Raw genomic sequence first — 14,725 nt, 5'->3', positions numbered from 1 at the left:
CAACAGAAAAAGCATGAATTTCACTTCTCTGTATGGTAAAAGCCATAATAAGAAGGAAAACCGTCTTAAAATTATATTGGAACTGTTAATAAGCCTGATGAAAAAGGTTCATAGGGAGCTCATTAAGCATCCCAACATGTTACACAAGTCAAAACCGCTTAAGAAGGTAAAGGAACGAAAAACATAGTGTTGACGTTCCATAGTTTGGATCAGTTCCAAAATAGGTAAGACAGCACAGAGTTGCGATGACTTACACAAAACAAGGTATACGAAAGCATAATCTCTATCCTTTGATGAAGAAAAGAACAAATTTCTTATCATCAAGAAAAAGATGAGAAAAACCTCTATGTATCTAGCAGAGTGATTAAGGTAATAACTATGCTCTCAATTACCCAGTACAAAAAAAGAATTTCCATAGAACCTTTATACAGTTCTGATGGAATTATCCTTGCACAAGTAACAAGGATTGAAACTCTAACAGAAAAACGTTCTTCTGTAGAGATAACTAAAAGTTATTAATGGCCAGACATGAAGTGGCACATGTTTGGATCAGTAAAAATATGTCTCAGTGAGATATGATATTTGACCTGTGAAGAAGCTTCCTGAAAATAATTGTACAGGAGACTTAAAAGGTCGTAGAACCATAATCCCATGGTTCATTAAGTATATTTCATGAAATTATGGCAAAAACTCAGTTATTGCAAAAACTCACCAAAAAGGCAAGATATTCCAGTTTATGTCAATGGACGAATGTATAACAATCGCACACCCTGCTGGATCGATTTCTGTGAACTGCATTGTTGACGTTGTTCAGCATACCGGTATACACTGCGATATACGATCGCATAACGCTAATAACTAGCGTTTGATGATAAACAACATTCTTTGATATACAGTCCACTCGCCGATAACGGGCCAGTATACAGAAAACGCATGAATGTAAATAAATCAAGCACAACTATGTACACCATGCAACTCGTCTGCAACTTCACTGCCGCGCACGCGCAATTACATTATTGAACCCAACGGAAAAATAATTCGAAAGAAAGAACTGCAGGACAAAACGTCCAACAGGGCGTTGAGACGAACTGGTATGAGAAAGACGATAGAGAAAATTTGTTGTTCTTGCAAAGAACGAATAAGTTCCTGATTTCCAGTTACAAGGAGTGATAATATGATCACCTCCGTGTCTGTAAGTAAACCACGACCGATGTGTGATAGTTGAAACCATCACAAAGGAATCGTGAAAATGTGTTGTAAATGAAAAACAGCTAAAAAGAATTTTCGCTTTTCAAGATGTAGATGTGCAGGTGATATTCGTTAGGATACCACATAATTGAGAAAATCAAGATACGTTGTTCTATGTGATCGTCCATAACCTTATCTGCTCACATCTGTATAAGATGTAAGGAAGGTTGTGGTAGAATAAACTATATTCTTGCCAAGATAATCTTCAAGTCTAGACACCACTGAATAGTGATAAATAATGACAAAAAGATGGAAATCTGTGTCATTAAATAATCCCGAGATTAATACAATTATCTTAAAAATAAAGCTGAAACGGACGTAAGAAAAGACGTCTCAGCAGAAGGACCGGTGACCGGACCGGTAAATACCGACCGGTGACCGGAACCATTTGTCAAGGATGGGTGGGCAAAGAAACCACGGCAAGCCGAACTTTCCCACTCCAAACACACTTGAAAATTGGTAGAATAGGACAGTGTTTAACACTTATAAGTTTATGACCTATCTACAGAATATAGCCTCTTCTTGAACCAATAACAGGCGCCTTTAAAATCCTGGATAATACAGGTCGCGAAGTCATCGATTTGCGAAGTACGGAAATATGATTGATAGTGGTACCTCCGGAATCGGAGGTGTGATGGCAGAAAAAGGTGAAAACCCTAGGGGTAACCTTAAGCGGGTCCACGCTCACCGGTAGAATGCATGGAAGTCTTAAATTCTGACTTGATTAATCCATTTACTTCAAGACTTCTAACCGGGACGAATTCCGAAAGGAATACGACCAGTTATAGGAAGACGGCCTGTTATGGCCAGAAGTGTAATAGAAGAATAACTTTAAGATGAGGTCCCTCCAGATCCTAGGATCTAAGATCTGAGTTCAATAGGTCCTAAGCCATCTACAAGACTGTAGCCGCTATGCGGTCAATCTGATAGGCGATCCTATGTATCAAAACTCGTGTTGATTCCAGTAGCTTGAAAATATGCACTGCCGTAGGAGCAATAGAAAAGCAGAAGTCGATACAAATGTCGTCTTGCTAATCCTGCTAGCGTCATTAATGTGTCCCAACTGTTCCGTGACACTGACTGCAAAGTCTGTAGCCGACAGGTAAAGGCGGTTAAAACAATTCATCCTTCGGGTCTCGAACATAAATTAATAGAGGTCAAATAGTAATGTTCGACCTCAATGCTAGTCTCCGAGCCCACTTCAGCCGATCTATCTGCAAGACCAGTAGTCTGCATGTAGCCGGTTGAGATAGAAGTACAAATAACAGATATAGCATGATTTGGTAACCGTCGCCAGTAGAACATCAGTATTGAAAAACACAAAAGTCATGTAGATTGTTGAATCCATAAAATATAGTATTCAATACAATCATAGCCAGGGGTATACAACTATGTAATGTAGACGATACCCGTGATACTAAAAATTGACCGATGAAAACACAGTGGAATACCGGTAATTGGTAAGTGGTGACCGAACCGGACCGGTCAATGACCGGTAACTGTAGCCCGGTGAACGGACCAGTCATAATATGACCGGTGACGTTACCAGTTAAAGACCGAAAAATGGTGGAATCCATATGGTCTGTTATCAATGTCAAGCACTGCTCGGAAAAGAAGATCATGCCAAAAAATCCAATCCGATGGCGATGAGACATCACTTATTCTGACCGGTGATCAGTGATCGGTGATATGACCGATGAATGGTGACCGATGTCCGGTGATCGGGACCGGTATAATATAACTGCGTCAGAATGGAAATATCTGGTGCAGAAGAATGACCATCCACGAAGTCATCTGATAATGTTAACCGGAAAACAACGGTAGATTATCAGTATTAATAGGGATAAGTGTCCTTGTAGTCGTAGTGGAGAAAAGAACAGCTTATCCCGAAGCCTGAATGTTAAACGAACTAGTGTTCGTATACAACTACGGCTCGGTGACTGCAACATGTGTGGATGCCATAAGAAGAACCATCACACGTGGAATGGAGACATGATATTCCTAAAGGAATAAAATGGAGAACGTCGATATGACCAGTAGGTTCATTAACGCCTACATGAGAAGTGGCGACATCCATATAACTTCGATGCCGAAATATTGTTCGGCTACGCTGGAAATATTGTCTTCTACAATATTGTCTTCGTGAGCATTGACATGATCGCTTACGAGCGTATCAACGCCGAGAACTGCTCAATGAAGGAGAGGTATGTTCGATAACTATCCAGTGGTGCTCAATGCAGTCCGCTGATGTCTACGTAAAGGTTGACGACGTCCTCGTTTCCTGCGATGTCGAGATCTGGATCGGCCGAGATGTGGATCGGCTGCGATGAGACCGAGATCTTCTAGAATAACGTCTCCGTGAGTGACGACGTGATCGCTTACAAGAGCCGCGACGATGAGAACTGCTCGACGAAGAAGAGCGTGTCCGATGTCTAATCCTTGATGAAGACGATGTATTCAACGAAGAATAGGAGAATAATTCAATGAAGAAGACCAAGTTCTTCTTCTTGACCGGTGACTGGTGTTATCGGTGGCAGGCCTAACTGATGACTGTTGACCAGGTGACCGGAGCGGTGATCAATGACTGGACCGGTGACCGGTGACCGGACCGTTGACATGACCGGACCGGTGACATGACCGGTGACCGGACCGTTGACATGACCGGTGACCGGACCGGTGATCAATGACCGGACCGGTGACATGACCAGTGACCGGACCGGTGACATGACCAGTGACCGGACCGGTGATCAATGACCGGACCGGTGATCAATGACGGACCGGTGACATGACCGGTGACCGGACCGGACCGGTGACATGACCGGTGACCGGACCGGTGATCAATGACCGGACCGGACCGGTGACATGACCGGTGACCGGACGGGCCGGTCAGACGTCGATCAATGGTCCGTGATCAACGTCCCCGGAGACGTACCGGTCATATCATGACCAGTGTTGTCACCGGATAATGACCGTATGGCGGATGCCAAATGGTCCGGCATTGGTCGATGTCCTTGACCAATGCCATCGGGCAAAGACCGGCTGACGGGTGTCGCCATATGGTCTGATGTTGACCGACTGTCTAAGAGACTTAGCATAGTACGGTCGCGATCGTGCCCGATACCCGGTGACTGATACTGCAACTATCATCCATGATCTGCGAAGTCACCGGGTATTTATCCACTCTTGTTTCTGCGACCATCATGTAGTCGAATATATGAAAAACAAGAGCAAAGCATATTCAACCATAAACTGGTCACAGACCAGATTATCATACGGCACATAAAATCATTATTTGACCATAATGAAAATTATAATAATACTGCCGTAGATCATAAATTAAACAAAAGTTTAATTCAAAACAGATGAAAAATAAAATGACGATCAAATAGATTGTCATACGGAACGTTAAAATCATTATTGCACACAATGGCAAATGATAAACAATCTGTCAATAGAAGAACACGCTTTGCACGATCTCGTAACACATTAGAAGAACATGCTTTGCACGTTCTAGCAATGTATTAGAAGAGCACGTTTTGCACGTGGTCGTTCGCGCCTGAAAACACCCAGCATGGTAGAAATAAACCATGTTCGATAAAAACAAGCATGGCTTACCTTTTACAAAAGAAACAAAATCCATTAAATCCACACAAATTAATCCGAATGAGAAATAAAAAGATAAATAACACAATTTATCTATTCAAAACCCCAATCAACCAAGTGAAAAACAATATTTTAATTCAGAGCCGTAAAAGACACGTATACACCTGGTTGATCCGGAAAGAATATTGGGGGTTGGTTACCGATTTTTGGCTAGGTTGCATTGCACTATGTTTGACCTGGCCTGTGTTGCGGTATTGAGGTGGCGGATTCCCAGTTGAAGTTCCGGATGAGTTGTTTCCCCTTGGAAAGTATAAGCATACGATAACAGGTCAGTATTTATGACATTAAAACTTGAAATCAATTAAGAAAGACCTTTAATTTAACTTGATTTTCAAGGGATTACAGACTGAGTGGAAAGGATTAACTTGCCTGTAGAAGGCTGTTGAGGCATGTTTTCTTGAGATCGCCCGGACGGCTGTGGTAGTAGTTGACAATACATGAGATGGTTCCCTCGGGGTTCAGGCTGGGCACCTGGCAGTAGTGGCTGGACTGAGGCAGCTTGTGGACCAAGTCATGGGTCTGAAAAAGTGATAAAATAAAACTAGCCCCATCTATGAAAATGGGGTTTAATGCATAAGCATAAAAAGTTGTCACATATTAGTCTGTGAGGTGCACACAGGCTAATCCAGTGCATGTTTTGCTTTTATGTCCTTTAAAAAGAAGTTTCTTCTTCACTTAAGTCCATTTTAAGAGGAAATTGTGTCATCCCTGATTAGCATGTGCAAAAATGTAAAGACCTGAAAAATACATTTTGTATTTGTTTTTTTCTATTGTTAAACCCCTAACGCCCACTAAACAAACCCTAAAACAACAAAGTGTAAATTACCAGTACTGTCCAATTCTTACATCAGAACAAACAGTCTAAACATCTCAGTTAGTGTAATTGTAATAGTAGTTTTATTTATGACAGTTTGACAAGTGCATGACAAGTAACAAGTAACAAAATGCCCATGAATTCCTGCTGACGATAAAGCAATCTGCACCTTTCAGATATTCTGTCATTGAAATCTATTTGTTTGGAGAGAAAACATCACAAGATTATTAACAGATGGAAAAATATTTTTATCCCATTTTCACCGCGACATTGACGGTATAACACGTTGTGGAATATACTTGCTTGTATTCAACACTGTGGAATATACCTGTCACGTGCACGGACTACTCGCCAAGGCTCGCGCTTCCGGCGTTCTAAGCCTCGCAACATAAACTTCTCTGTATTCAACACTAACCTAGTATTCTCTATGAAGTCAAGAATTCAGAGACCAATATTGCAATTTTATCACTTGAATGCATACACACTGTAACACCAATATAATGCGGATGATGGGGTCCAAGTCACAAGACAGCGTTATAATGTAACAAATTCGCGTCATAAGTTCTAAGCTCATTCATTCATTAATTATTTCAAGGTTGTCTTGTCATTTGTCAATATATTGATATTAACTACATCGATAACTGTATACATACTGCTTTTCATATGTGGGTATATATCAGATTATCCTATATAATTACTACATCAATTAAAAAAAAAATTCTTACAAATTAGAAAGATATATGTGTTTAAGAATTTCATAAACACAAACCTACACCATTTTTCGTAGTGTAAAATGAACAGTGCATTATAATGGGACAGCAGTTTCATGGGGGCACTTTTCAGATTTAATACAGCACCTAGTACATTAACTGACATGTCAAAACTCCTTCCTATAAGTCTGTTTTTAAAAATTCTTGGAAATATTTCAGACTTATTAAATTCTTGGATTGGTAAATATAGATAAATGAACAAAAATGAATATCACATATTTTGCAGTGATTTGTCTCATTGAAATAAGACCATCCATTTAATATTTGCAAACTTCAACATGCAGTCATGTTGGCGCACACAAAAACTAGACTTGCCTACATTCCTACCAATTACCATGATACCAGGGTAGGCGATGTCAAACAAATAATCATGTCAGCTTAGCCTGAGTGTGTATTACCTGGAAGACAGTTTCCTCCAAGGGATTCTGTTGGGGAAGTTTAGACAGTACCATGTTGTGTATGTCGATAGCTTCCTGCAAACACCAATGCATGAGAATCATAAAGCATTTACCACTCAAATTCACATTTTAATACCATTAAATGTCCCTTAAAAAATTGCATTACATATAAGACAAGTCTTAATAGATTTGAGTTTTAAAGGCTATATTTTAAACGCTCAGATACTGATGAGCAGCAAACAGCATACAACCTGGACATGTTGCAGTCTGCATAAACTTGCAGACTGTACAGGTTTTTGCTGATTGCATATAGCCATTTAGACTTTGCTGCTAAGCGGGCAAGGGTTAAACATGTTAAAATTATTTCACAAAGAGAAGAAAAGAGAAAGAAGTGCAATAGACGCATACATCTTGTGGCAACAGTTCATAACACTAGGAAAATGAAAACTGTGAACAATTAAATATAATGTTCATATATATTGTTAAATGAAAATATTTACTGTGAATATATCATCTTGACACCGGGGTCAAGTAGAAAAAAGAAACAGAGATGCTGTTTTTCATAACATTTAATTCCAATATTCAGGACGATAATAATTATAATAATAATAAAATAATAAGTACACAAAGTTGTCATCTCCGTTTTTATGGTAGACTAGATGAATTACTCTTCCGAAGTGTTACAATCACGATACTTTAATTAAACTTTAAATACAATTAAACCGCTTGTGTTTTCCTTGTATCATTTTAATCAAAATACGCCGCTGTCGTTAAGGATAGTTTGGGAGTTAAAAACAAATTAATTAATTATCACCTTTCAATTTAATTCGGAAATCCGCAAAGAGGTGTAATATTATCGCCATATAACTATTTATTTAATTATCACTCATTAATTCAGATCCATAAATATTCGGTAGAAAAATAAAAAGTGGTCAGCTTAGAAATATTTATTAACGGGTATTGTCACGTTGTTTTTTTCATTTGCTTAACTCTTTATACAACTTTGCGACCGACCGCTATTTTGTAGGCAGACGGTGATATTAACTGTGTATTCAAAGTATACAGTGTCAACTCATGAATGACCCAATATTATCCGATAGCTCCACCCGTTCTCACGTTTCCAGAGCTCCAGATAAGGATTTGTGAAATTAGTAACGGTACTGCCACTGACAGAAAGAAAAGGAGTAACGCTTAAAATCAATTAGTACCTGTACTACCGTATCCAAAAATACAGGTAGTACTGTACTACCCGTGTTCTTGGATATTGAAGGGTGTATAACTGACTTTACAGAAACATTTGCAGCAATTATAATAAATATATGTAGCTTCTTAAACAGTTACTTATTAGATTTTCCATTCTGAATTATGATGCTAATACAACTACACATTAAAACTCATGACTAATAATATTTCTTAATTTTTCTTGACAAGAAAACACAAGCCAACTAGTAAGCTAAGTAAATTAACACTTATTTCACTGTCTCATCCGTTTTCCATCGTGTTTTCTAACGTTTTACGCCACCGATGCAATCAAATCGTTTAATATCGGGGCGACAATGTCTTTTTCTGGGTTTACAGTTTAATGTCAGGATGGTTACAAGACACCGTATGTAGTCATTATATGACAACAAAATGTTGTTTTGAGCCGCTTTCGGTTAAGCCGGCATTCAATTGCACGCAGACATATCGTTTTTGACGGATTTACAAGTTACAGGAAATCACGCGACAGAATAGACAATAATATATAAACCCAGTCTACAACTTTTCGGTAATTTAAATTAACGAAAAGCGCCGTTAGGTTAGAGACCAACAAATCACGCCGCGCTGTCTTAGACGTATCTGTACGGACAGATTTTTTTCGTAAATGCGTAAAATGGATATTAATGTCGTAATTGTACGTCCAGTTTATAAAAATAAATGCGTTAATCTTCATGAAAAAGGCGTATTTACGGCTGTACGGCCCTTATCTGGAGCTCTGCGTTTCATTCGAAAACATCATGTCATGTGTAAGGGAGCTAAATGTTGATTGGCCAGCTACCATGTGCACTTCAATAATAATAAGGTCAAGCGATGTCTCATAATCAGGTACAGACCAGATTTCGATTACTGTTTAAATTGCGAACACTTTCATTGAAAAAAAGAGACAAATATAGAAAACCAGTCCGGATTAAAATGGCGGATGTTTTCGCAAATAAGATTTTTCTTGAGCCAAATTCTAAATATTTTCGCAAAAGGCTAAAATGGCGAACGACAGCTTGAGCCCTGTTGACCCCCTTTGATGTAATGGTGCAATTAAAAATGGCTGACACTCAGCGAATAACAACGATTAAGTTGAAAATTTCACAGGAAATATTTTGTTCTGCTCTAACTTCGTACATAATACCCACCCCCTACTTGAAGAAAAATACGGCAGGTAAAAAAGTGCGTATTATATTCGTGGATTTACGGTAAACAAGGACATCAAAAGAGTACTTTGACATAGTTATGTACAACGATTGATATAATTACACTTGAAAGTACCAAAAACTATCTTACAACTGTGAAAAAAAAGACATGTTTAAATGTATGCATATTATATATTAAAATGAGAATAGAATGCTGAAAAAACTCATGCTTTTTGGAAATTAAACATGGTGAATGAAAATCACAAAACAAATCATATTCCCCTTAAATGTGGATGTAAAGTGAGTTTCACATGTGCAATAAAGTGCAACTGAAAACTAAAGCTTGCCAACATTATTATTATATTTACAATTGATTTTGTTTGTGCACAACACATCATTCACAAGTTAACTGAACAATTCAATCACAGTAGATTAAAGCTTTTACAAAACGCTTTTTCAACTTGATTTCAGAACAGAAATTATATATCTATATATATAAGTAATCACTTAACTGCACTTCGTGCATAATGGTCAATGTAAGGCCAATATTGTAAAGCTATCCTCACGTTTTCCATATCTTGACTGGTCACCTGTTTAGAATAGTTTTCAATAATCTTGACTGGTTACCTGTTTAGCTTAGTTTACCATTATCTTGACTAGTGACCTGTTTATAATAGTCACCTATAATCTTGATTGGTTACCTATTTAGAATAGTTTCCCATAATCTTGAATGGTTACCTGTTTAGCGTAGTTTCCCAAAATCTTGACTGGTTACCTTTTAATAATAGTTTCCCATAATTTTGACTGGTTGCCTGCTAAGAGATGTTTACAATAATCTTGACTGGTTACCTGTTTATAATAGTTTCACATAATCTTGACTGGTTACCTTTTGAGAACAGTTTCCCATAATCTTGACTGGTTACCTGTTTAGAGTAGTTTCCCATAATAAGGCTTTTTATGACCAGATTACGAAGGTACCGGTCCACAAAATCCATGAGATCAGCTCTGGTAAGGCTGTCTATCACCTGGTATCTATCAATGTGGGTGATGTAGTGGGGTTCAGTCAAAACCCATCGCAGCATCCTAGTGTAATAATGGAAACATGCAAGGTGCACAATAATAAATTATCCACAATCTAAAACAAGAGATGTGTTTGTCAGAAACACAACGCCCCCTAATGCGCCGCATTTTATTTTTTGACCTTTGACCTCCTTGAAGGATGACCTTGACCTTTCACCACTCAAAATGTGCAGCTCCATGAGATACACATGCATGCCAAATATCAAGTTGCTATGTTCAATATTTCAAAAGTTATTGCAAAACTTTAATGTAAGATTAAAGTTTTGGGACATAATGACAGACAGACAGACAGACAGGCCAAAAACAATATACCCCATCTTCTTCGAAGACGGGGGCATAAAAACAGGGTCTAATTAAATGTGTGTAAAGTGTTGTCCCACATTAGTCTGTGCAGTTTTAACAAGACTATTGCCAAGCAATATTTGTCCCCTATACCGGCTCCACCATTGTCAGATTTTTTAATATTTGTTGCCATAGCAACCAAAATATTTGACGTAGGAACAAAATGAAATGACGTGCATAATGTCCATATTGCCATCTATCCATGTTTCAAGTTTCATGAAAAAAGAAGAACTTTTAAAGTTATCGCAGGATACAGAAAACCACCATTTTCAGCAGTATTTCTAGTCTATTTGTTACCATAGCAACCAGAATTTTTGACGTAGGAACAAAATGAAATGACGTGCATAATGTCCATATTGCTATCTATCCATGTTAAAAGTTTCATGAAAAAATATGAAGAACTTTTAAAGTTATCGCAGGATCCAGAAAAGTGTGACAGACAGACTCACAGACGCACAGAGCGCAAACCATAAGTCCCCTCCGGTGAAACCAGTAGGGGACAACAAGCTAATCAGGAACAAAGCTCTGCCTAGACATGATTTTAGTTAAGAAGATACTTTAAAGGATTAATTCCATAAAAGCGGAAAGCATTGTCCCAGATTAGCCTGTGCATACTGAAAAGGCTTATCTGGGATGACACTTAACATACATGCATTAAGCCCCATTTTCCCACAGCAAGACTCTAATACATTGTTACAGGCAGTGCTCACGCTGCTGCCAGACATTATCGCCAATGGCGATTATTTTATCCAACTGGCTATTATTTCTTAAAATTGTCTAGAAAAAATGGCGATTATTTTATCCGCCTACATAAAAAAACAAATTGCCACTATATGTTGTCCGGCGACTGCGAAACGCCTGCAAATCGGGCCATCAAGCAGGAAAAATTGATAACGAGATTACCTGTGTACACACTCGACCCTGTGTATTGTCATACACGCGTCAATAACTTCTGCGACATTGTGGCCTAGAGCATTTTTCTCAATCAGTGTCCGACAGCAGTGATATATTTCGGAAAAAACGTCTTTAATCTCCCTGTGCTTTACCAATTATCGGTAACTGTTAGATCTTTGTTAATTTTTCGCCAATTATTATTTAATCGTCATTATTGAAAATCGCCGCTAATATTGTTGGCTGGTTTTGTTTTGCACGCTGTTTTTTCTGCAATTAGATTACGTTGAACATTGCTTGATGAAATAATTATTTAATCGCCATCAACTAATTATCCCCGTAATTACCGCTGTTTGTCGTCTGCTTTAACATAATGATTCCAATTTTTAACCAGGTAACCTGGTTTTCCCAATTCAAAGGGACCCGGCATATGCCATGGTCAGCTAATTTTAACGAAACACGTGTTTGGAATTACACTAAGGTGGTGTATTTTAACTCACGCGCTGTGACATTAATTGATGTAAACATGATCGGCATTGCGAAAGTGTTATTTTTGGAATCAATCATTTACAATTGATATTGGCCTCTGCCTACAATATTGCGGCCGATGGCAAACGCCGTATTAAGAGATAAAGTAGTCGAACGATATGCACATTTTAGATTATGCATATTAATATTTTATATTATGCATATTTCATGTGCAAAACACGTACAATTTTTCGGATTACCGTTTTCGGATACTGTATTTTTTTCGTCCATTATGATTTATTTTCGAAGTTCATAACAGCAAAAATAGAATGACGAATACACATGCGGTGATACGGAAGGTGTGGTTTATAATATTTTGAGTATTCACCAAAAATTGCAATTGGAACAACTATAAAAAATAGTATAATTAGTGCTCTGGGTGGGTTGGGGCCTCTGCCCTTAATTCTTATGTGTATGTAACTGTAGCTGAGATCTGGTTTAAGTCACACCCACAACATTGATTGTATTCTTTATTGTAAAGCCATGATAATATTTTATAAGAAAATGACACACTGATATTATGCTTGTTTTTGAGTATATATATATATATTATAACTTAAATCAATAGATATACATTTAATAAAACATAGATAAAATGAGATTCATGGTTTTTTCTTTCTTTTTGCCTTCAGTACCGTTTTGCGGAAAAGTCCGCATATGTTTTGGCTATTATTTTTTTAAGGAAAAAAAATATGGCTATTATTTTCTGAAGGCCAGAGTGAGCACTGCTACAGGGCACTGAAAAACATGGCATACAATAATCAATATACATGTGTAATACATTAGTTGCATATACTATTCATCTGATTAGATAAATGAATGATCTTGGCCATGCTCTGTGAAAAAGGGGGTTTAACCCTTTGCATGCTGGAAAATTTGTAGTCTGCTAAAATGTCGTCTGCTGAATTTCTAAAATTAGCATTTTCTTCGATTTTTTTCAAAGAATACTATCAGAATAGCAAACAGTTTGGATCCAGATGAGACGCCACATTCTGTGGCGTCTCATCTGGATCCGAACTGTTTGCAAAGGCCTTAAAAACTCGGTTCCAGCGCTGAAAGGGTTAATGCATGTGCGTAAATTGCTGTCCCAGATTAGCCTGTGCAGTCCACACAGGCTAATCAGGGACAACGCTTTCAGTTTTTTTTATATTTTCCGTTTCAAGAAAGTCTCTTCTTAGAAAAGATCAAGTTAAGGCTGAAAGTGTCATGCCTGATTAGCCTGTGCGGACTGAATAATTGAATCTTACGAAATAAACGTTTTTAACTTTAATTTAAATGTATTAAACTTTCAAGAATGAAACACACAGTAAAAATTAATTAATTACATTAAATTAATAATAAAGGATCTTATTTTTCAACGCATCATGTGCTTAATCAAAGAAATTTAAAAGAATGAATTTATGTATACTGCATATTTTTCAGTTTCCATAATTTATTTGTTTTTAATATATTAAGAAAAAATAAAGTTTTAGATTGAAAATATAATTTTGCTCGAATCTTAAAAACACACAACATATTAAATGTCCTGTCTGGTTGAAATCTGGGCTAAATGCATGTGTGTAATGTGTCATCCAAGATCAGCCTGTGAAGTCTGCACAGACTAATCAGGAACAAGAGGGTCTGAAAGGCCCAAAGTTGCTCACCTGAGATAACAAGATATAATTGGGACAAATCTTCTGAAAAAGTTTCATGAAGATCGGAAAATAAATGTGGCCTCTAGAGTGTTAACAAGGTTTTACTATAGCCATATAAGGAAAAATACCCCGCCCCTTGGCAGCCATGTTTTTAAACAAACAAGCATCATTTTTGAACTCGTCCAAGATATTATTGGGATTAATCTTCTGACCAAGTTTCATGAAGATCGGAAAGTAAATGTGGTCTCTAGTGTTAACAAGATTTTACTATAGCCATATAAGGAAAAATGCCCCACCCCTTGGAAGCCATGTTTTCAAGCAAACATAATTATTTTCAAACTCATCCAAGATATCATTGAGACCAATCTTTTGACCAAGTTTCATGAAGATTGGACAATAAATGTGGCCTCTAGAGTGTTAACAAGGTTTAACTATAGCCTTATATAGCCATATAAGGAAAAATGCCCCGCCCCCTGGTGGCCATGTTTTTCAAGCAAACAAAACCATTTTCAAACTCATCCAAGATATCAGACAAATCTTCTGACAAAGTTTCATGATGATCGGAAAATGAAAGTGACCTCTAGAGTGTTAACAAGGTTTTACTATAGCCATATTAGGAAAAATGCCCCGCCCCGTGGTAGCCATGTTTTTCAACCAACCAGCATCATTTTTAAACTCGTCCAAGATATTATTGGGATGAAACTTCTGACTGAGTTTCATGAAGATCGGACTATAAATGTGGCCTCTAGAGTGTTAACAAGATTTTACTATAGCCATATATAGCCATATAAGGAAAAATGACCCGCCCCTTGGCAGCCATGTTTTTCAAGCAAACATAACCATTTTCAAACTCATCAATAAAACAAATCTTCAGACCAAATTTCATTTAGATTGGACAATAAATGTGGCCTCTAGAGTGTTGACAAGGTTTTACTATAGCCATATAAGGAAAAATGCCCCGCCCCCTGGTGGC

General features: G+C 37.7%; 1 protein-coding gene across 2 annotated transcripts in view; it reads right to left on the bottom strand.

The window, feature by feature from the left end:
* The window catches only part of LOC127833411 (nardilysin-like), a 119,846-nt gene that overhangs the window by 24,384 nt on the left and 80,737 nt on the right, over window positions 1-14,725 (bottom strand). For both annotated transcript variants that reach the window (XM_052358640.1, XM_052358639.1), the window contains exons 25-27: window positions 10,201-10,360; window positions 6,894-6,968; window positions 5,281-5,430 (exon numbers count right to left, since the gene is read on the bottom strand). In XM_052358640.1, coding sequence (XP_052214600.1) covers window positions 5,281-5,430; window positions 6,894-6,968; window positions 10,201-10,360 — 385 coding nt within the window. The remainder of the gene's footprint in view (window positions 1-5,280; window positions 5,431-6,893; window positions 6,969-10,200; window positions 10,361-14,725) is intronic.

This window comes from Dreissena polymorpha, chromosome 6 (genome assembly GCF_020536995.1).
Source record: "Dreissena polymorpha isolate Duluth1 chromosome 6, UMN_Dpol_1.0, whole genome shotgun sequence".
NCBI lineage: Eukaryota > Metazoa > Mollusca > Bivalvia > Myida > Dreissenidae > Dreissena > Dreissena polymorpha.
The sequence above is the reverse complement of the archived record's forward strand: the minus strand, read 5'-3'. Positions and strand labels throughout refer to the sequence as shown.